This window comes from Diorhabda carinulata, chromosome 3 (assembly GCF_026250575.1).
Source record: "Diorhabda carinulata isolate Delta chromosome 3, icDioCari1.1, whole genome shotgun sequence".
NCBI classification, from domain to species: domain Eukaryota; kingdom Metazoa; phylum Arthropoda; class Insecta; order Coleoptera; family Chrysomelidae; genus Diorhabda; species Diorhabda carinulata.
The window spans coordinates 21,329,026-21,352,719 of NC_079462.1; the positions used below are offsets into that span (position 1 = coordinate 21,329,026).

Sequence of the window (23,694 nt, forward strand, 5' to 3'; positions counted from 1 at the left end):
ATCAATAATGAATTGCGAGGTCAACGTTTTTCTACACCTAAAGAAGTCGTTGATGTGTTCAAATCACGTGTTTCAGAGGTGCCTAAATTGTTATGGAACAAATTATGCGACAATTGATTCAAACTCATGCAAAAGGGTATTGATCTTGACGGAAAATATTTTGAAAAACAAAGAAACCATATCCAGTTATAAATATTTTTGTATTTGTTTATCTCAAAACTCGAGTAGCAACCCTCGTATTACCTTTCTATCCACTAGTGCATACTAGTATAATAATGAAAAATACAATTCTTAAATCAATTGTTTTTCATTTATTTATCATTAATATTAACTGCAACATTTATAACTAAGTTGGAATTTCTGGAACAGCTAGCATTATTCATAATGAATACACTGTTTACACCACCACTACACCAACACTCACAATTACACTGTCTGACGCGCGTTTCGATAATCAAATTATCATCTTCAGGTTATCGAAAAGCGCGTCAGACATTGTTATCGAGTCTTGATGTAGTACTGGTTTAAACAGTAGCAACATTTATATTAATAGACATTTCGTTATCTTTTTTTATCGAATTTCCAGTCGTTCTTATTAATAACAAGCGTATACTTGTAATCCAATTCAATACGCACTTTCAAGTAATCTCTAGACTCAATGGATACATGCCTCTAATAAGCAACGACTACTATAAGGGAAACATTGTTATATCAACCTTATTAGAAGATATTGCTGAATATAAATCTCTACTACAGAGTATCTTCTCCGCGTACCATGTCAATTAAAGAGATGACATCTGTCGGAACAGCATGTCATATTATAATTTTATTGAAAATTTCTTTTATAGTCTAGTCAACAAGTACTTTTTAGGTCGAAACTTTTTCCCCGGTTTTTGAAAAAATTGTAGATGCGCTCACAAAAATTTGCTTCTATTTCAAAAACTATTTGAGTTATTCTGAAGCTGAAAAAAGATTCAAAAAGTGAAAAAAATTTTATAAAAAAAAGTCCTAGCTCCCGGGATCCTTGGACCAATATTTATAATTTTTATCGAGGGCTGAAAATATGTCCGAAAGCGAGTACTCGGATCAGGGCAAACCACGCCCCCTTCGATATAAAACATAAAATATTATTTGAGCACAATAAATATTAAAATTTTAGTTTGAAATAATTTAGGAGCAACAAATAATAATCCACCGGCAAAAAAAGTTTATCACGATTTTTCAATAAGTTATGCAATGGTTAATTAACAATTTCAAGTAGCTTGTATATCAATATTGTAGGTGAAGTAATTGTTAAACTACAAATTTACAATTTTTATCCATTCGTGAAACCATGAAATTATTTTTTCATTAATAATCACCGATGCAAATTATGATTTTTTAAGAAAAACTCCTTAAAAAAATTTTTTTGTTGGTTAATAAAAGATTTTTTAATTAACAATATTTTTCGACCACTTACATTTGATATTAAGGAACAATTTTTTTTAATCATAATTTATTTTTTTCTTGGATAACTAACAAACATCAGTTTATTTGAAATTTTGATTGTTTTTAAATAAACAATTTGTTATAAACCATAAAAATGTTTGAATATATTTTTTATTCAATAAAAAAAAACAACTACGTTTATCTTTTTCACAAAAAATTATAATTAATTTATATCTTTTAGCGCATTTTCACAATTTATTTCTTCTTTATTTTATCAATCCCACTTATTTATTTATGTTCTAACTATATCTTATAAACAAATTGAGATACAATGGCAAATGCTAAGGCTTATTTGTTCTTTATTTTTACAAAAACTTTCTACATGCGATTACGAATCGAATATTTTTAGAAGCCGGCAAAATAGTTTGGCCTAAAAAGCACTTGTTGACTAGACTATTATTCTGATTCTGTGTAATTATGAATGTAATTGTGTTGCATGCGTGTTTCAGAAACATTTTATTCACTTAAGAAAATTAATTCCGTCAAACAGTCTTACGTGGATAAAAGACTCTACTTACTCAACATATAATTATTTTCATTATTTTGTATTCATGGAAGTTATTATGTCAATTAATTAATTTATTGATGGGTATAATACCTTCAATATACTGCTGTTCACACTAGATGTACTTGGAGATACTCTATCTTCGGTTCTTGTATCGGTCCAATTCCAATCTGATGAGGATCTTATACCCACAGATTCTCTTCGAGAACATTCAGAAATATCTATAATAAAAAAAAATATACATATGTACTAATAATAGAATGAAAGAATTACCAAAATATTCATTATTTTATGAGTTGTGGTATAAAAAATGCAGTTTATAATGTAAGTAAAAGTAAATAGGAAAGATAACATTTGAATTGATCATTTTCAAAATACTACTCTCGGCTAGCTATGCACTTATCCCAACGTAAAAATCATAGATTGCATCATTATGGCTCTCACTTCTTGTATTGCGCCTTCTTAATGTCAATAGTGGTGTCGAATTGTTTCCCTTAGGTACATTTTTTATATTCCGGAAGATACAGAAGTCGTATAGTGCTAAATCTGTTCAGTAATGTGGACAGGGACAGACAAATTTTATCCGCTAATTGTCAGTTGCGGGGTCTTCCGACGCTTCGGCGCCTTAAAGGCGACTTGTCTCTAGCTATTTTGACCATTCTGTCGTTATTCATTCGATCTATCTGTTCGTTCCACTCTCTCTTCCTTCCTAATATCCATTCGTTTACGTTGTCAATCTTACATGTTCTTCTGCAATCCTCGCTTCTCTCCCTGTCAAAAAGGGTTTTTCCAGCGATCTCTTTGTGTTCGATGTATCTGGTTTCCGCTGTGTATATTAATATAGGCCTTGTAGATTCGAGAGGTCTCGATTCCGATATATTTGTTTCGGAAGATTGTATCGTTCAGGTAAGTTGAGGTTCGTGCTACTTTTGCCGCTTGGTTTCTTACCTCCGCTTCGATATCACCGTATCCTGATAACATTCTAATGAGGAATTTTAAGCATACAAGGACATTAAAAGCACTCTCAACTTCTTGTTAATTGAGTCAAGAGCATGGTATCACTGAAGTAGAATGTTTTCAAAATATTTTCATCAAAATTCACCATTGTTAGTAATAAAGTAACAAATAGAGGCAACGACCATCATTACAAACTTAATTAGAAAATAATAAACAGGTGCGAAAAATGTGAATAAATGCATGCTCACCAGCATCTATTCCTCTTCCCTCGGTCCCAGAGTCTTCATAACTTTTTGTCTCATTTAAAGTTATTGAACTAACTTGCGTTTTCAAAGAATCCATTTCTCTAGAGACCTGGGATTCACTGGAACTTGTCTGTCTGCTAAAAATGTTTCAATTATTAGCGTTTTATACATAATTTAACAAATTATTTGGTTGTTGATAATTGTCATGATTTTGAGGTGAAATGATGAAACGCTGGAAAATAACTTATTTCGAACTCACCTGTATATGAAACTCGTTATGTTATTATTATAAACTGGTTGATCTTGATCTAATGCATCTAGAAAAGAAAATAAAATAAATTCACTCGAAATGTTTTTTTTTTACTTAAAATGACCATATGACAAAAGCGATTACTGCACCTCAATAATTAATTAGCAGAATAGATAAAATATTTGCCAATAAAAAATAACAGCCTGATTAATATCTTACATTTTCTCGCCATTAAAAACAATCACACACTTCTTATAAGCTAATTAGCTTACGTAAAACCAACTCGCTGCTGTATATTTAGAGTAACGCATTATATAGAAATGAATTAATGTTAATTCAATCACCTAACAGGATAAACATATTTGTTGACGCGGATGATTATCAACAAGTTCAAATTATTATCATTTCAGATAACGAAGTAATTACAGTTGAATCTGATTCAGAAGCAGAGCTGTTACACGAAAATCATGTTTCTCTTGCTTCTTCATCTTTTACTTTTAGTTCGTCTCCGAATCCTCGGCAATCCCATTTACAAAAAAGTATTTGGTTTTATGGAAATACTGAATAACTTCATCTGTTTCTGGAATAAGATTACAACCAAAAAATTTCTTATTAATAACGTTATATACTCCAAGGTGTTGAAGCGTGAGATGTTATTTATTGCCGTAGTACAAATGGATTTCTTTCAATTTTGAAAGTGGTTATACAAAAGAAGTTAATATAGTGCCGCGATAACTAATTTACGAAACAGGTGAAATATTTGACGAAAAACATTACATGCTGTTACAGAACTCGAAATATGTTGAAGTATGAACTGTTTTTCATGAAAAAAGTGGTAGATTAATTAAAACAAGTACCAAATATTTACTGATTATAATTTTAGGCTGAAAAGCTTTCAGGATACAATATTTCAATCATACAGAATTTAATTTAGTTTTGTATTAGTGTAAGTGCAATTGTAACATGGTGAATTACTAATAAATGATAAAATTGATATTTTGTTCACTTACATACATTTTCATAAATATGATAATAAGTTAAGATTTTATCGAAATAAAAAGTGAATAATGCTACTAGAGTTGAAAACGCCATGTCGATTTCGAGAGATTAGTTCAGATTTTAAGTAGGTTGTGAATGAAAAAATAATTTCACTATGGCTATCTCAGTGAGCGGAAAGTGAATCAAAATTAATCCTTTATATGAAAATTGGATCCCCTCTTCCAATAACAGACAACACCAAGTGATTAAAAAATATACTTATAGTTACTTGAAAAATCATGAAGAAAATCCAATATATTATCTATGTAATGTAACTAAAACAGGATAATAACTATAATAAACTGATAATATTTTTAGAAATTATCAACGTATTCAATTCAGTGTATTAACATACAGTTCCATCACTAATAATCTTATACTTAAAAATAAAAAATATCATTCTCGCACTATTAAAGTCAAGAATTACATCTGTTTCTTCACCTTAACTTGAGAATTTCAAATCCCAATGCTTTCTTTCAGTATAAAAACTTTAAAATCACATGCACGAACTAGCTACCTGTAGTATTTGAACTCTAAATTTCAACTACGTTTACGTGATTATCGACAGTTGTAATATCTTCATTAATAAATGTGAGAACAAGAACACACAACTAATATCATACTGACTCAACTAGTACATATAAAAATTTCGATCAATATTATCCAATCGGCCAAGGAAGAGCTAATTTTTTAATCAAATATTCATAATACTGCATTATACGTTTATAAAAATTTAATGAAAATTCTACCTAAGTTCAAACGAGTTTTCAATTTGTAATAGTTCGATCCACTTGTAACGTTTTTCGTCAATATATTTTTTCTATTTCATCAGTTAATTATTATGGTGCGAAGTTTTCTCAGTATATCAGCTACTTTCAAGTTCTAAAGGAAAATAATTTCTTGTCGATCTCCCACTCTATTCGAAAAGTTTAATAAAAGTTCAGTCTCCCCTTAATCTAGAACGCCTACCAGAGACATAAGTTTAGTAAATTTGTGGTAAAATCATTTCATACTCGCTGGTAATTTTTTGTAAAATCTTTTTAACTTTGTTTATATATGTAATCCTTTTCATATTCTTCAACAATTTTGTTAATTCATTTCTGTAGCAATTCGCATTTTCTATTTAGTTGAGGAACAGAATGAATATAACATAATAATAATAATATGAATTTCGTTTCAATTACTATCATCGGCAATGCTTCGATCGCAATTCCAGGCATTGCGGCATTTTCTCTGACTCAAGCAAACGACGCGTTCTTTGTATCAATTGAAAATGTCACCGCTTGTGAAATCAGATCTGTGTGTCGTTTTCTAAATGCAAAGAAAGTTAAATCATGTAAAATTTATCGACAAATCAACGAGGTTCACGAAAAGAATGCTATGAGTGATACAATAATTAGAATTTGTTCGAGACAATTCGACGAAGAAGTGCACGAAGATGAACGAAGTGGGCGCCCGTCTTTGGTTAATGATTAATTGGTTCACGCACTTAAAAAGATCTCAAGCAAAACGGTAAGTTCATAGTTAGTGCTCTTGCTATGGAATTTCAGCAAATCTCACGATCATTAATAATTAATGGAATTATTAGTGAGTTTTTGAAAACTACGCTCAAATTGCGTACCCAAAATTGTTACAGGTAAACTCAAAAAACAAAGTATGGGCAATCAGTTTTTAATATGCTACAATTAAGAAGATGATGATTTTCTTTCTCTTAGCTTTGGTACCAATAACCAAACAGCAATCAATGGAATGGAGGTACACTTTGTCGCGAACGAAGATTAAGTCCTAGTAAACCTTGAACGAGACAAAATAACTGTTTGGCTGAGATGTGTTTGATCGTACATAGCCCGAACTTCGCGCCCAGTGATTTTTATCTCTCGTTACACCTAAAATATTTTCTTCGTGGTCAACAGTTAAATGATGATGACGAGCTTAAGCAATATGCATCACATGGTACGGGCAGCAACCTTTTAAGAAGAAGGCATACAAAAACTTTTGCCACGCTATGACAAGTGTTCACAAAATTTCGCAAGCTATGTAAAGAATTAGTTTAACAGTTGTAGATTTTTTACAACAAATATTTTTGCTGTATCGGTAATTTTTTATAATCAAATGGAGCTCATTTTATAGATATATCCAGTATTTCTCATTTCATTTTTTCCGTACTTCTAAAGCTACCAGGTTGAAGTACATAAGAAACAGAACTAAGCCATCAAAAGTTACACCATCACAACAACAACTCTACAACTTAGAGGCTGCAATCATCCCGGTTTTATCCTCAAATAAGTCTCTGTTCTTATCTCTAACATATATAAGTCTGAGTTGTTTTCAATTTAAAACTCCTTTGTATTCGTAATGTTCCATCTCGTGACATCGGGGATAGATTTAATTGTGTTGGCAAATTCAATTATTTCGAAATTGTTCCCACCTTTCCTTTATTTTTATTTCGTTTCTTCAAACAGCTGCAAGCATCCAATTTAATTACAAACTGTTCCCTCCATCTGAGTACCAGTTATACTGGGGGAAAATAGTTATTCCCGAGAAAAATCTTCAGCCGAAAACCTTAACGTTATAAATATCAATTTTCTGATAAAAAAATGTTGTAATACAAGAATATGTACCACAAATTATAGATAAACTTCCAACATACTTGGATGTAACCATTGAACATTGATAATCATTGAGGTGTATTATATGTACAAAAATAATAATTCATTGTAAACATAAAGTCAAATCATAACCTAAAAGCTATAGACATTATTTTTGATCATCACGTGATAAAATATAATGTAATGAAGACTAAAACTAATGCTATTGAAATAAGTTTCTTGTAGGATTCAAAAGAGTCAACAAGGAAAGGATCAATAGAAGCCAACATGAATCCGTAGTAAACCTTCCAAGAAGCATCGATTTATATTTGGTGGTAAGGAGAATAGAATCATTTTCATACAATTGTTCTGTAGATTATAGTAAAGTTTCACATCCCTAAGGAATTGAAGTACAAAAGAGATTTGCTCCGAGTCATTCAGGATGTTTTTGTAATTAGGCTTGAGCTGAAACTGTAATCTTTGAAGAGCATAGTTAAATTGGAACTACAGCTGGTACAAATGGATCTGGCAGTAGAAGACACTAGATATCCATGGGTGAGTCTGCAAAGTTACTAGATTAAGAGTGATATATAAAGTGTGAGGAAGAATTAGTAGTTTTGATACCACTTCATTTTGGTTTTTGTTTTGAAATGAGATTTAAAGTAGTTATGGATAGCTATATTGTCAGTGATGGTATGAGCACTTTTTGCCTGTTGGACTGTTAGTTCGTTACCTACGATGCCAATAAGGGAAGGTAACCAGATGATAGTAACTTTTATTATTTGGGATATGAGAGGTTGATAGGAATTATGTATAGGTATATTGAACAATAGGGTGATTGTTTATTTAATATAGTTGATTTTGAAGTCATCATTCATTACACACAACTGTTTGGATTCCAAAACGAATCGATATAAATAGTCTAATCTAATAAGCAAACGGCTTTGACGTAATTGATTTCCTGACAACTCAGTCGAGACAAAAGATCTCCTAGTCTGACTAACATACCTAAGAAGAATGTGTCTTCTTAGTTCCATTCATTTTTCATTTTAAAATTAGTTAATTTATAGCATCTTTACGACTGATATTGAAAAGTATTTAACGTTTCCCTTTAATATTTCCATTTAAAATCCATAAAGCAGTTCGACGACTTAAAATGATATGAAAAATTCATGAAATTTTAGGTTTCAAAAACTGCAAAAAGATTTAACTAATATCTAATTTCTTTCGGTAAAAAATTTTTATTTAATTCTACTAATTGCCAACGTATGGCTTTGCGTCATTATTTCATTTAAATATACTATTTACTTACCAAAAGCACTTTCTGTACTGGAATTCATTCTCTTCCTTCTTCCCCAAATTTTCCTTTCATCATCAGAGCTACTATCATCATCTTTATGTCTTCTGGAAGCTCTAACACTTTTATTTCTCGTCAATCTAGAATTATCTACCGGAAGAATGTATTTAGGTATACTTTTGTAAAACCAAGCACCAGACTTTTTCCACATTTCCCTAGTCTCGGCGCAAATCATACACAACCAGTGCTCTTTGGTGGTGGTACTAGAAACAAGCACTTTTTTTATTTTCAATTTCCCTTTTTTGGTGAAATAGAAAAGGCTGACGAGAAAAGGTGATCTCTTCGGCTGCGTCTGATAAACGTGTCTAGAAAATATGTTATCTCATAATTTAGGCTTTTAAATTTTGATTAGATTCCTTCGGTTAGTCATGAAGCATAAAAAAGGTTAGTAACTATCCATGCAAAAATAAATGATAGCAACTTCCACACATGGTTTAATCTAAGATCGATTGATTTTTCTTTCTTTTTTTGGTGCATGATTTTTTCAAAATGTATCAATAAATAATTAAGATGTAAGCATTGCCTATAGAGGTTGTCTCATAAATAATGTCTATTTTTTTCCATGCAAAAAATTCGCCATGGTACATGAATAAATAGAAATCTATTGGTGCAAGGTTCGGACTAAATGCTAGAAGTAGGAGGAATTTAAATCCACCAAATTGTTCGACCGCTTCCGGACAATTAAACCTGGATATTTCTCTGATAAAACCCCATATATACCTCGGCATTGATAGATCTAGAACGATTTCGATGTACACTGAACTTTTATAATTCCATCAGACACACAACAAAACTTTCGACCTTTGTCTAATCACTGATTTTCCATGTTCAAGTTGTTTAGATAAATCCAAGTAACAATACGTCTAACAAAACGATCATCTTTCTACATGGCAAGCTGATGTTTACTCGAGATTTCGCTTGAATCTCAGTTAATTTCTGTGACACTACTGGACAACTTCTATAGATCTTACCTAATGACCTTAAATGAAGATATATGGTATAATTAGAAGATCCAAGGCAAGTGCTGGTACTCGGTTGGTTTTGTACTGCTTCCCTTGTAACCTCAACATCCGACACAGGTGAAAGACCTGAAAGCGAACGATCTTTAAGCCTCAAATCTCCACTATCAAAACGATTAACGAAACGCTGTTTCGTTCGCTAATTACCTGTGTCTTTTCCTTTCTATTCCACATATTTTCCTTGCTGCCACGGCTGCTTTAAGCTTTTGTTTCCAATAATGTCTCAACCATACACGACATATTTGTCGCACTCCATACTATTTATTATGAAAACGTACTACGTCGTCAATAAACAAAGAGAGAATGATTGTAAAAAAGTAAAGTAATTGTCCTCATAGAACTTCCCGTAACAAACTACGACATCTTTAAATTGAGGCGTAGGAATTTCCACATATAAAAACCGACATCATTTATGAAACTTCCTCTTTATGCTACATATAACTTAGAAGTAGTAAGCGAATATTTCAATTATTTTATAATACTTTGATTGATTGAGTAATAATATTCACAGTATGAATTATAAGTAATAAGTCACATTGACGTACGGGTTCAGTAGGTAAAAATAACATTTTCATTAACAATAATGGATCTAAGTGTGCTTCTCGGTAACATAAAAGATGAAATTATGTTAAACATCGAGCGCACATTTGTAGGTATGAAGACGGTATATCTTCAATGTCTGTATTTAGCTTGAAATTATTATTATCCTAAATAAAAAGACGAAAAATGCGATCATAGTTATAGTCTCTTAACCTAACCTAACCTAATCATTCTTAAACAAAAAGGCTTTTTGTTGAAAATTCAAAATCCGCATTTTTTTAATTATTTTGAACCTACTACCAAAAATGCAATCATTCTTAAAAAAAAATGTGTGCACTAGATGCACGAAATGTTTCGTAAATGTGCCTATGCGCTCGATGCACGTGCGCTCCTCGCACCCCGCCGTAAAACTATTGTATGGAATACTTCAAGAAGTCATGAAATCAATTTTCATTTAAAAGTATTTACTTATGTAATATTGCTATTGGGAAGGTATAACGAGAAAATTTAAAGTGATAAAACAACATAAGCTTCCAATAAAATTTCAATAGTGGTTACGTTGTATATAACATATCTTAGACACACACATTCCATGCTTGATTTATAGAAACAAGTTCAGTAAAACTTTGATGTTTATTTAAGAGTTTATAACATTTAAACTGATATGGGGGTGGGGTCGAGGACCACACGTGCATCGAGCGCACAGGCACATTTAAAAAACATTTCGTGCATCTAGCGTACACTACCTGTGCCGAATCCGAAAAATCGTTCACCGAGCGCACAAGATCTGCCGAAGTGAGTCCTAGAGGTAGGCAAATATACGAACTTTTGAATAATTATTATCATTAAGACAAAACGAAAAACCATCAGCAACATTTAAAATTTTCCAAAATGAGCATATGTTCAATATAAAATATTGCACAAAAATTGATTAAAAATTTTTTTTCTAAGATGAGTGCATTTTTGGTTAGGCTAGGTTAGGTTAGGTATAAAATCCCCGTCATATTTTATTTGACTATGATTATAATCGCATTAATGAGAAAGTATTAACTCTGTTGTTTACTGTTTTATAATTTTTCTTCTTTTTTTTTTACGGTAATAAACATTTCGAGCTAAATACAGGGATTGAAGATACTATCTTTATACCTGCAAATGTGCGCTCGAACCACCGAGCGCTCGACTCACGTGCGCTCGATGCACGCATTCGATAGAGGTAATGGGATATTGATAGATCTCCCAATGCAGTGAAATTTGTGTTTATTTCGAACAATTTATTGTTAATTTAAATGATTGTAGTGCTGGAATGTTGATAAACACATAATAATTTGACATTCGTTGAACTGTTCAGATCAGTTTATTATTAGTTCTACTCATTGAAATGTTGAAACATTGATAAATAGAACATGAGCAATGAAAATTTGATATTCGTTTAACAGCTCGGAACATTTTATTTCTAAGTAAACTGATTGGCTTACTGGAATTTTGATAAACACATATGTAGTACAATTTTGGCGTTTATTGAATATTGACAGACACATTTGCAAAAAAATTGACCTTTATTGAACAATTTAGAATATTTTATTGCTAGGTAAACTTATTGGGGTTTTGGAATGTTGATAGACACGTAAAAATTTTACGTTTATTGAATGGTTTAGTCAATTTTTTTTACTGGATAAACTGTTTAGAAATGTTTATTGAACAATTCAAAGCATTTTTTTCTAGGTTAACTGATTGGAATCTTGGAATGTTGATAGACATGTGAAAATTGGCAGGTAAACATATAACAACATCCATAAATTAACCAAATAAAGATAATATCTATATATTTCATTAAGTAATGATATTTACATAGAATTAAGATGAATTTGAAAAGAATTGATACTATACGAATCACAGAACTATGAAAAAAATTCACTCACATGGAACAATTTCTACAACATCGTCAATTTTTTTATCTAGTTTGAATATTATTACATTATTTGCAAAAATTTTTTCATGGTACTTTGTTCGTGAAAAATTGCATTAACATGCTGGAGTTTAAGCTGATTTTTTGTATTTCAAAAAAGAATTGATTCAGAGCAACAGTAACATAATTTCACAAATTTTTGGATTCAAACGAGCTTTATTGTTGTGATTGTATATTGTTTTATGCGAAATATATCGCAAATCTATTTCAAATACTCATTTGATTTCAGCGAATATTTATCGTTATGAACATCATATTTAATGCAAATGACCAATATTAAATTAATATTTGAATAAAAAGATTAAATGATGCGCGATGCAAAGCTATAGAAGATAGGCAAACAATATTTCATATTTAAAAATACAAACCAATCAAAAAAGCATTGTGACATAATAAAATTACTTGGAATGACATTCATTCATTTATTTACTTTTTCAGAACTAAATAATAATATTTCCAGTCTGTTTTTTATCACTAGTATTGAATAAGATAAATAAGGATGAATAGATTCGAAAAGAATGTACTTTCAAACGGATATAAGTCAGAAGGATTTCAGATCAAGTAACAATAAACAATCGTTAATTATGCCAAGTGTAACTCTTGCAGATAATATATTTCTAGCGCCATATAAAAACCAATTGAAAAAGCAAAGAGAAAAAAGGAAGAAGATAAATCGGGATGAGGTACGGGATCAATATTCTCTATGTCTAAAACATACCTAGAGCTCCAGAGAATTTCCAATTTTGTATTTAGTGGTAGTGATAGAAAATAAAAGTACGTATTAAAAAAAAACTATAAATCGATAATGATACCAACCGTAATATATGTATTCGAGACATGGATATCAAAGAATGCCGATGAACAAATGTCAGACATAAGAAATATACTGAGAGTTATTATTTATCTTATTGAAATAATTTATTGGCTCATCATTGAATGCTTCAAATTATTAATCTACTTATTACGCGTTACATATTTACGTGCTCATTAAAATAATTTGAGAGAGAGAGAGAGAGAGAAATGCTTTATTATCAAAAAATTATTAGGCTGTAAACTGGCGCACCATATAGTGAGTATAAATAATGTAATTTTGACTGTTGATAACATAAGGTAATTGTAACCAATAATTTTAGCTGGAACCCTAGGCCCATATCTCTTTTACAAGATAATGAAGAAATCTGTTCATTGATTCCAATATTTTTTATGTTCTTAGTGGGTTTGATGAAATTAATCAATAAAAAAGAGCTTTAGTACTTCCTGACAATAAAAAATACAATCTACGTTTGTTAAAACATCAGTTTAACACAAAAATAAAACTGCCAATATATAGTTAATGTCTCCCATGTTTCTGATGTAATTTGTCAAAATTAAGCATAAATCTGTCTCATAAATTAGTGACCATAATAAGGGCATGGATGATTCTAGACGTTTGGAACTGTCATTTACTGAAACTGGGATCGTCGAATATAGTAAGTAGGATATCTGACGAAGTAACTAGTACAAACGTGGAAGTTATTAACAAATTACTCAATTACTCGTTTGTTTCTATTCAAAGCCCAGTTATTGAATACTATGGGCCATAATCGTTTTAAAATTTTTAATCATTTTATACCTTTACTTGCTTTTTAACTTGTTTTGTAGTCACAAGAGTTGTTAAAATAATACTTTTTGTACTAAATTCAACAAAGTATTATCTGATAGATCAAATTAAGGTTAGTAAATTTGACATATGCTTCAAATTAAAAAAATGCAGGTGAATACCTTACAAAATACCTTACAAATTGAAGTTATTCATATCTAAATCCCAAATATTGTAGGATTAGAAGCAAGTGCGACTCTACGATAGGTGGCGTGAAAGTTTTTAATATTTTTGTTTTAATTTATTCTCAAGTTTCCATGAAAGGTCTATTTCAAGAATATAAGAAAAAGACTTAACTGTTCTGTTTAACTGATCTCGACATTTGTCAATGAAATGTTTGTGAGCAACCGGATAAATGTGAGGCATTCCTTACTCTAACGCATTTGATCCATGTCTTCATAACTTGGGAGAATCTCGTTAAATATGGCCGCCTTATCCAAAAAATTAAGTTCCTCCTGTTTTGTGCTGAGATCGGTTTCCAAAGAACTGAACTTATTCACCTCCTTAACAGTTTATTATGCCTTTATCGAGTGACATCTCCGATATTTGAGCGAATCTTCAAATTACAAAAGAGGGCTGTTAGTTATTTAATTGGACTAAACATCAGGGCTCACTGCCGGGACTTCTTTAAAAGATTTAAAATTCTGACTCTTCCTTCCTTATTCATCTTTGAATCCGTTTGCCTAATTCGTAAGCCCGCTTCACCAATTTCAGAAAGATCGTTGCTCGGCTATCCACTTAGTAATGCGGATCACGATCTTTACCTACCTACTCCACATTCGGAATTAATTATGAGCTCAATATTTTACAATGCAAAAAATGCACAATCACTTGCCAATTGAAATCAAATCAATATCATCTTTTCCCACAGTTCGCAATAATTTGGTGGCACAGTTACTGGAAGATGCTTTCTGTAAAAGACTTCTAATAATATTTAATTCCGGACATGCTACATACTGGTTTAATTTTGCTATGGACTTATATACTAATTATTACCTATTACTATTAGCTACAATTTGGTTATTAATTTTAGTTTTCTTCTGTATATTGAAATTTTATTTTATTTGTATCTTTGTTTAGTCATTTTTTTGTTTGTTTTTTAATTTTTAAAATCTTCTGTCTACAAATTGTAACAATCTTTTGACAATAAAGCATTTCTCTCTCTCTTTATAATTGAGTTTCATCGATCTTCACAAATATGTCAATAATTATTTCTAATTAAATTTGGTAATGCTATTCAGAATTTACCTACCCACATCGTATTTTCACAAATGATACCATGTTTACATGAAATATACCAAATTTCAGGAAAATACCTCAAAGTAAATAAAGTAAATAGTAAGCGTGCGGCATCTCGAAACTTTTCCGACAAACGTACTTGAACTTTTTGCATTTAAGTGAGAATAAATAAGATGAGAACATGTCAGAGAGCTTTTGTATGCTTAGGTAGGAATCTATCTATACAGGGCGTTCCGATGGAAAGCTCGTTGGATGGCGAAGGCAATTTATTGTCTGAAAATATTTATTTTTAGAGACGAGTTCAAACTCAGTACTTATGAAAAAATAGTTTTCGAAAAGTATGCTCATTCATTACTACAAATCATATAAAAACGTGATTTTCTTCACCTTCTGTTTAATTCGATACGAAGCCGTTAATTCTAAAATATCAAAAGGTGCTGCTGAAATAATGATTAATCATTTATGATATTTAACTAAAACGCTAGCTATAATTTCCTTGTTTGATGATGAAGTAGAAGTTGAAGTGAAAAAAAATGATATTAAATATTAACTGTCGGAAAGGAAAGAATGTTAAGGCAAGGAAATTTGAGGTGAAAAAAGACAATTTAAATGCAATATTAGACAAAGATATGAGTGAATTTGTGTCAATAGATTCTCTATCTATTTTCAAAGATTTTGATCTGTCCCATGAATTCATTGGGAAAGATGTGAGCTCTTGGGCTAGTGATGGAAGATTTAAAGAGTGTGTGCAATAATTGAACATTACAATAAGTGTTTAACTAAAAATGCAGAGCAATTACAATACTTATTACTAGTTATAAGTAAATACAGAAAAAGAGTGTCTAATTGTAATAGAAATTTTTTAGTGTAACGATATAAAACATTCAATTTTTAGGTTGAAAATTTATTTATTCTATATGATAATTAATTTTAAGCATTAAAATGGTTTTTTGCAAATAACTAACGCTCGGTAAAAAAATATCAAAAATTTTTTGAGAAATAAGTTTTTGGATATTATTTATTCTACAAAAAACGTCCTATTGAATTTTATCATAAATATGATGGTTGCGTCGGAACATTGGAAAAATGTAAACATTTTAAATCAATCCAATCTTTAGCATTAAATATTTACTTTTGCAAAAAGTAAATATATCAAAAAATTATAAAAATCTTTTTTTATAGAGCGCTCAGTAGTCTACAAAAATATGTTCTAACTCAACTAGTGCGATGACTTGTTGACTTGTTAAAGAGTTAATGAATTCCAAAGTTGAAAAAAAAATTTCCCACGTTAATCAAATGTTAAATTGAAATTTTCGACGCGGCATCTCTTAATATAAATATTAAGAGCTCCAAATTTTTCAGGATTTTTTTTTCGTCATTTCAAACAATATTCTCAATATTAATACAAAAAAAATAGTCGATTTTTTTGAAACGGTCTAATATATACTGTTATTTTTGCTGAGCTCTCATCCCAGTTGTTAATCGGAAACGACAACAATTCTAATGTTAAAAACAAAATAAAGCTGACATATTATTACTATAGAAACGAAAGAAATATTTAATTCTTAATAACTATGTCAAATTATTCTAGAAATCAAAAAAGTTTGTAACACTCGATAAATATTTTTTTACGCTCAATAATTATTAAGTTATTTTAATGAAAAATAAATTATAACGGTCGATTGCACTACAAAACTACATATACCAGAAATGATTTAATGACGAACTAACTTTGTCTTTCCAATGAATTAGCACTTCCGAAAATGACAGGATTTACTCAGTTCCTGAAGATATTTCAAAGAGCAGCTATTGGTCGGTGAGGACTACTAGACAATTAATAATTGAATAAGCGCCAGCAGGAGTTTAGTACTTTCAAGAATTTAAACTCTTATATAAAGTTCCTATTTCGATTAATATAATATCAATTTGAGGATGAAAATGTATGAATAAATTTATCCAATAGCCGTTGCACCTAAGCTTCTTACTCCAAATTCTACACTACTCACCTTGGTCCTTTACCAGCTAAAGTATCAATAGAGCATTTCGTACATGCCTGTCGTCTACAATCCATACAGTTAATTTTCTGAGCACCCAATAAACCAAATCCATCTCCACACAAAAGACATTGTGACGAATTTTTTCCCAAAGCGTTTCTCCTCATATTCTCTAATTTTTCTACTAACTTCCCAATCTACGATAAATAATGACAAAAAAACAGAAGTTAGCATTGTCTGCTAACACTTGTATTATATAGGCTAAAAGCTGATATAGTGGAATACTACATTTATATGATTCTCGACATTGTCGCTTTTTTCGTCGTTGATCTTCGTGTATCGGCCGGTGTTATATATATCATCTGTTACTGTTTTTAATATTCCTGTTTGGCTTCCCTCAGTTATGGATATATTGGATTTATTATAACACGTGACGGTATTATTCAACACATAATGTGTCGATATTGTCTTCTAATAACAGAAAAAGAACGAAACCCAAAAAAACATTTGTCATTCGCACCAAAAAAAATTACAAGTCATGTAACAATATCTTTAGGTTTAAAGTAAATACCATAAAAAACATTGAAATTGGCAGGCAGATACACTTTTAGTTTGATGTTTTGTGGTTGTGTCGAAAAATATTTGGCGTTTGCTCATAAAAAAATTTTCGTAACTCCTCAATAAGGTAGTACTCTTGGTAAAACCGTTTTCGCAATATTTTGATTTGAAAATTATGAAGTAATAACCGATGCTGGTATAAAGTATTAATAAAATTATTATTTATTATTATTATTTAATAATTAATAAGCATTATTTGAATTAAATACGTTTTATCGCGAAAATGAGATCACATTGATGAAACGGATACATTTAAAAAAATTAGGACTGCGTGTTTCCGTTTCTTGTAACGTTTCACAAAAATCCAGTCTAATCAGCATAGGATCTTATAATTTTTAAATCAAAATATCCCGTAAACGGTTTTACCAAGATTACCTTTTTGGTGTAAAATTAAATATTTAAATTCACTTGAAATTTTGCTTGATAAATCTAATATTGAAAAAGTTATGTTCAATACTACTTGGTACGAACCGTGTAACTAGCGCTCTGTATTAAAGTCAGACAATAAAATAAATTTATCGGATTTATCGGCTTCCGAAACATATTCGTATAAAATTTCAATACATTGTTGCCAGTAGTTGCGGTAAAATCTAAAAAATGTGTAAATTTTTTTTTCAACGCCCTTTATCTTTAATATGGATGGATTTACGAAAACTTCTTACTGAGCAAACCCCTAATATTTTTAATTTTCTATCTATCCTAGAGATGGGAAATCTTACCTTGGTTCATTGTAGAGCAATATTTGGTCAAATAAATACAAATTACGAAAGATTAGGAAAGTGATGAACCAGTAGTTTTTGTTTCAGTTATATCGCAGTAATTGTTGATGTAAAATTTTATAATTATGTTTAAAGGATAATAATTAAAAAAGATTAATAAACCATTTTTTAGTAAGTTAACTTTGTTTCAGTTGTCAACCTTAGGAATATTAGTCATAACGTTTATTTCTAGGCTCATTTTTGTTTGCTTCAGTTGTATGTGGGATCAGTCATGTGTCGGAGAACACTCAGCGTTTCTACTTTAAATTACTGACTTCTAACAAATAGAATTAATCAATAATGATGCCATTTGAATCATTAGTTCACTATGTAGAGTCCATTCCACTAAGCCTTCACGGCACCTTAAATACTTTTTTGGGCTACAACTACGATCGTTGTGGTCGCAACGAGAACATCACTCATCACGTCATGACGACCCTTGTCAAGAAGTAGGTCGAAGTGAGCATTGGAGTGATTAGCGGAATTTTCAAAACTCAAATAACGCAGATCGCAACCATGAGAATCTATCTCATTATTTGATACGGTATGGGATACTATTATGTACCGTTGAAGTATTCTTGTGTGGCACCAACAAATATTTTGATTTTACTTCAATATAAATCAGTTGAGAATTCCACTAAAAAATTCAATAACTTACAAATTATAATATAACCTCTTAAACCCTTCGCTTTATTTTTTCTGTTTTGCTGTTCGTTAATATTCATATCAATGCTCGAAACGCCTCGTAATCTAATCGGTTACAACGCTCTGTACTAAGGCCAATTTCACATTACTCCGACAGTCGTTTAAACGACGACGGGTAGCCGACCGTCGGGAAAAGAGGCGGCCTCTGCACATATACCCGACAGCTAGACGGCATGCCTGAGAAATCACTTAGTTATTTTTTGTAGTTTGTTATGGAGCGTACTAAGTTAATATTATTGACGATCTTGTATAGACGTTTGAAAAGAAAAAGAAAAAATAGAATCCAGTCAGCTCATCCAATTAATATAAAAAGAAACGAGGCGGGTACATCCTTTATTTAATTCACTTGAAACATCAATCCATGCGCTTCTGGTTTGAATTCGGTACTTATAGTGTTCATCTGTTTTGTCCCATAAAATGGGTCGATTCTGTACCAATGTAATTAAACAGTCTATGTCAATTTCCACCATGGCACAAAGGCAAATAATAAATTTTGATAAACAAACTACAGACAGTACCCAATACCCGAGAAAGTATTTAAAATGCAATTGATTAAATGACTGCCGGGATAATGCGAAATTAGCCTAAGTGGAACAGGAAAGATCGTGTTCGTGAACGTGTTTGTCGTGAGTACTTAGTGGAATGCACCCGTAATAAATGTTCTTACTATTATAAAAATTTTTAGATGGGTTAAATATCTGAAAAAATACGCTGAGTTATGCTTATGCACTATATAAAAGACATGCACAAACATGCAAAGAAATTTGTGTTGTTCGTACCGTACGTATTTGTTTAAAACGTTTCCGTGGTGGAAATTGAGTTGTCAGATATATTTTTCGCTCTGGCCGGCTTCTCAGTAAGAAAGCCGAAAAATTGGAAATATCGAGATAGATAGACATATAAACTATCAAAAGATTGCTAATACTTTGAGCATTATCCATCAATCAGTTCGTAATCATTATAAAGGATTGATGCAGAAAAACTAGATGCCACATAAAAACGCAAACTGTTGAGTTCGAAGAATGGTAAATTGACACAAAATACTGCAATACCCAGAATTATAGCCATAAATTGCTGTTTTGTGGATGGTTTTGATACATCCACTGTATAGCGTGAATATTGCACTGTTTAACTATAATTTATTTCAGTCTTTGCAACACATTCTTGATTGAAAAAAATGGAGAACACGGGAAAGGAATTATGTCTTTTTTGCCTCTAAACCGGAAAAGTGTCACAACGATGGATGTATACTTAAATTTTTTATAAAGAAAAATTGTATTCAAAAATTAGGTTATAAAATTGTTTTTAAATGATTCAATAATTGATGAAATCTCACCCTTTGCTGCTCCGAAATATCTAACTGTTCGGCCCTTTGTATAACTTGAACGATAGCCTCCTGTTCTTCTGCTGCTAAAGGAGAAATTGGCGGAGCTTTTTGACTGTATCCAAATGAAGCTGTTTTCACGCTCCAGCCGGTATTTAATCTGAAAAAATGATAAAACTTCTTAGTCATTCGAAAAAGGATGCAAACAACATTATAGTGAAATAAGTAAAAAAAGAAGAATAAAGTTAAGGTTTCCGATAATAAAAAATAAAATTATTCAGGAAGTTTTTAAATTGCTCTCAATAACGACCTTGCATTGGTATAGTAACTGTCAGGATATAGGATATATGGCCTGTCCTTTGTGAAAACGGACAATATATACAGAGGTACCGGGAAACCGCAGTTGAAAATCATTTGATAACAGCAGGTAGTCCGAAGGTCGGGCTTAGAATATTTTTCTTACAATTTTCAGTTAGAACGTTTGATATATTTCACTTTTCATTGACACACAAAATTTGAAATCTTTTTTGTTAAACCTATTGATACAGTGCAGAAACTATTTACACATTCTAAGAATAATGTTGTTTACAAAAACACCCTCATAGGTTACCGTTAAATATATAAATAGCTATTATTTCTCTAGGTTCAATTGCAACGTTCATTTATTAAAATTTTTTTTTCCAAGTATTCAATGTTATGCCTGATCAAGACTGTGTAACGTCGAAGAGAGTGTGGATCGAATGTTGCAGTTGCATCGTCTTGAAAATGAAAATATAATACAATTTATTCATAATTTTATAGGAAAGAAGCTTCCTCAAAAGATTCATGATGTAAGAGTGAATAGAAAATATAACAGTATCAGGAAAAATATATTTTACATTTTTGTAAACCTCTTGGAAGACTTACGTTCAAGATAATCTCCGGTTTTCAATTTTATATTTTTCTGTATTCTACTAGTAAGATCTGTTTCGTTATTTGGAGAACTATCATCATGAAGAAGCAGCTCATTAATAATCAAACTCGAATGTACTCATGTCAACGATGATATTAATGATGTCAATTTTCGCAGGACTATCCATTACCTTTGCGACATATAAACGAGCCCTTTGAGCCGGCTTTTTAATACCTACATCTATCACCACACATGGATCATCTGCATGACATGTGAAGGTGATGCGTCCATCGTTATTGATTTAACAAAGAGACCATATAATAAATTCCTCTACTTTAGCTCCTCGTCACAAAGAGGAACTACTCAGGAAAACTACTTATGAGAGTGATACGTATTTATTGAAAAACAATTAGATTAGAGAGAGAGACAGCTATAAGCTTCATTGTCATGAGAAAATTTAACAATTTTATGAACAAAGCGTCCCAATTTTATATTAGATGATATAAAATAACAATTTGGTTTGATAATGATTATGATACATATAATATCTTACTCCATACTGAATTGAATCATGCCAGTCTATTGAATCTATCGTAAATTATTTAATTCTGCCACAGAATAATCTGGTCAAGCAGAAATGCATTTGTCAATCTCTGGAACTTATTAAATTTATTTGCTTTTTTTAATTTAAGGTAGCTTTTTGAATAATTTTTTAGCACTGAGGATAATGGAATTTTTTACCAGATCAGAAATGGGTATTTGTTAAGTAAATATGTTTGCGAACCAAACAAATGGATTCTAAAATGAAAATAGCGGGGAAAGTTAAAACTTTGTATTTTTTAAGATAGAATTCGCAATGTGCACTTCTTCTAAAACTATAAATTTATCGAATAGCTCTTTTTTAAGAAATCTTAAGCTGTTGATTAATGTTTTTCAGATATTTACCCCCTCATGTCTTTCCTCCAGCACTTTCTGAAACAAAAACTGAGATGTAGATTAAATAGTTGTGGAAAAAGTACGCAGCCTAGGCGAAATGCCTATTGAATTTCGATTTCATTTGTCTCAATGTCTTCAACACGCACTACTGCCATTTGATTGTAATAGACATTTTTTATTAATAGTATATAGCCTGAATCTAAGTTAATAGTTGTTAAATTCTTTATAAGTTTCTCGTGTTGGACTTTATCAAAGGCCTTCTGGAAATCAATGAAACAGACATATACATTTTTGTTGTATTCTCTGCACTTCTGTAATAGTATTGTGATAGCGAATAATGCTCCTCTAGCTCCTAATCCTTCTCTAAAGTCAAAGAGTAGTTCATGGTCGGTATCATGTGTTAACGCTTTTAATACTATTCCTAAACCGACTGTTGATACAAATAAAATCAATTTGGTTCCTCATGATCTTATCTTCATTATTTCGTGGTGATGTCCACGTGTAGAGACGCTGAAGAGGTAGCTCATAGAAAGTATTAAACCAAATCTTTTTCCTGGCAGAACTGTATTAGCCTCTCACCTCTGTCATTCCTATCGCCCAGTCCAAAGTCACCAGAAACATTTTCGATCCGGCCTTTACCAATCTTGGCGTACCATAATAATGTTAAGATCGTGTTTCTTCAATTTCACGGTTAGCAAATCTAAGTATGCATAGAATCTCTCTATACTTTCTTCGTCGCTGTCGGCTGTAGAAGTATATACCTGTACAAAGTTGAAGTTTATAGGCTTTGTCATTAAAAAAAAGTTCGAATAATTCCGCAGGCGTCTTATTCACATACTAAGAGTAAATAGGTTGCCTATTAGCCTAACGTTACCATAAGGTACCGCAAAGGAATATTCTAATCTAACTAAAACATCCAAACGAAAATTAGTTTTCATTTATTAGGAACAAAGTAGATAAAAATCTGTAGCCTCAAAGAATAATAAATAAGTAATTTTATACTTACTCGAAATTAGGTTCCATGTTTTTACACACTTTACCAACGATCACTTTTTAAACCGGCAAAACTCTGCTAAAAAACAGAACAGTTCAGACATGTACTTTAGTCATCTCTCACTTCTAAGCTGGCGCCATCTCTTGCTAGGTGACCAAATAAAATATGTAGATTGCTTTACATAAATTCATGGAAGCGTTACCATATGGTAACGCTGGGCTAATATGGGTTAACTAATAAAATTTCGTTTTTCGTCGACTCGATTACAAATGTATGAAGTTGAGTAACGTATGGTAATTAGTTTGTTGAATGTATTGATTTTTAGATAAAAACATTATTTTATCTCGTATATTTTATTTGCCTAATTCGAGCAATAATGCGGCTCGAAACATTTTTTTGTATTTATGCAAATTTCAATAGCATGAAAATATTTTAATGGATTAAACGATGATAACTACACGTCAAATGTTTTAAACGAATTAACGATATTCCTATGAGTACATCATATTTGAATTAATCTATCTGATGTCCCAGCATAAATCAAATTGAAGATCAACAGCTAATACAAAACGTTAATTTTTTATATTTATTTTTAAAACTCTAATATCAAATCAATAGTGAATAGTTCCATAGATCGAAATT

General features: G+C 31.1%; 1 protein-coding gene across 6 annotated transcripts in view; it reads right to left on the reverse strand.

The window, feature by feature from the left end:
• LOC130891082 (synaptotagmin-7) overlaps positions 1-23,694 on the reverse strand; it is a 73,114-nt gene that overhangs the window by 30,754 nt on the left and 18,666 nt on the right. For 3 of the 6 annotated variants that reach the window (XM_057795610.1, XM_057795616.1, XM_057795614.1), the window contains exons 3-8: positions 20,243-20,390; positions 16,838-17,022; positions 8,384-8,733; positions 3,455-3,512; positions 3,199-3,332; positions 2,087-2,214 (exon numbers count right to left, since the gene is read on the reverse strand). In XM_057795610.1, the coding sequence (XP_057651593.1) occupies positions 2,087-2,214; positions 3,199-3,332; positions 3,455-3,512; positions 8,384-8,733; positions 16,838-17,022; positions 20,243-20,390 (1,003 nt within the window). The remainder of the gene's footprint in view (positions 1-2,086; positions 2,215-3,198; positions 3,333-3,454; positions 3,513-8,383; positions 8,734-16,837; positions 17,023-20,242; positions 20,391-23,694) is intronic. The other 3 variants (XM_057795613.1, XM_057795612.1, XM_057795611.1) reach the window with 3 other exon arrangements.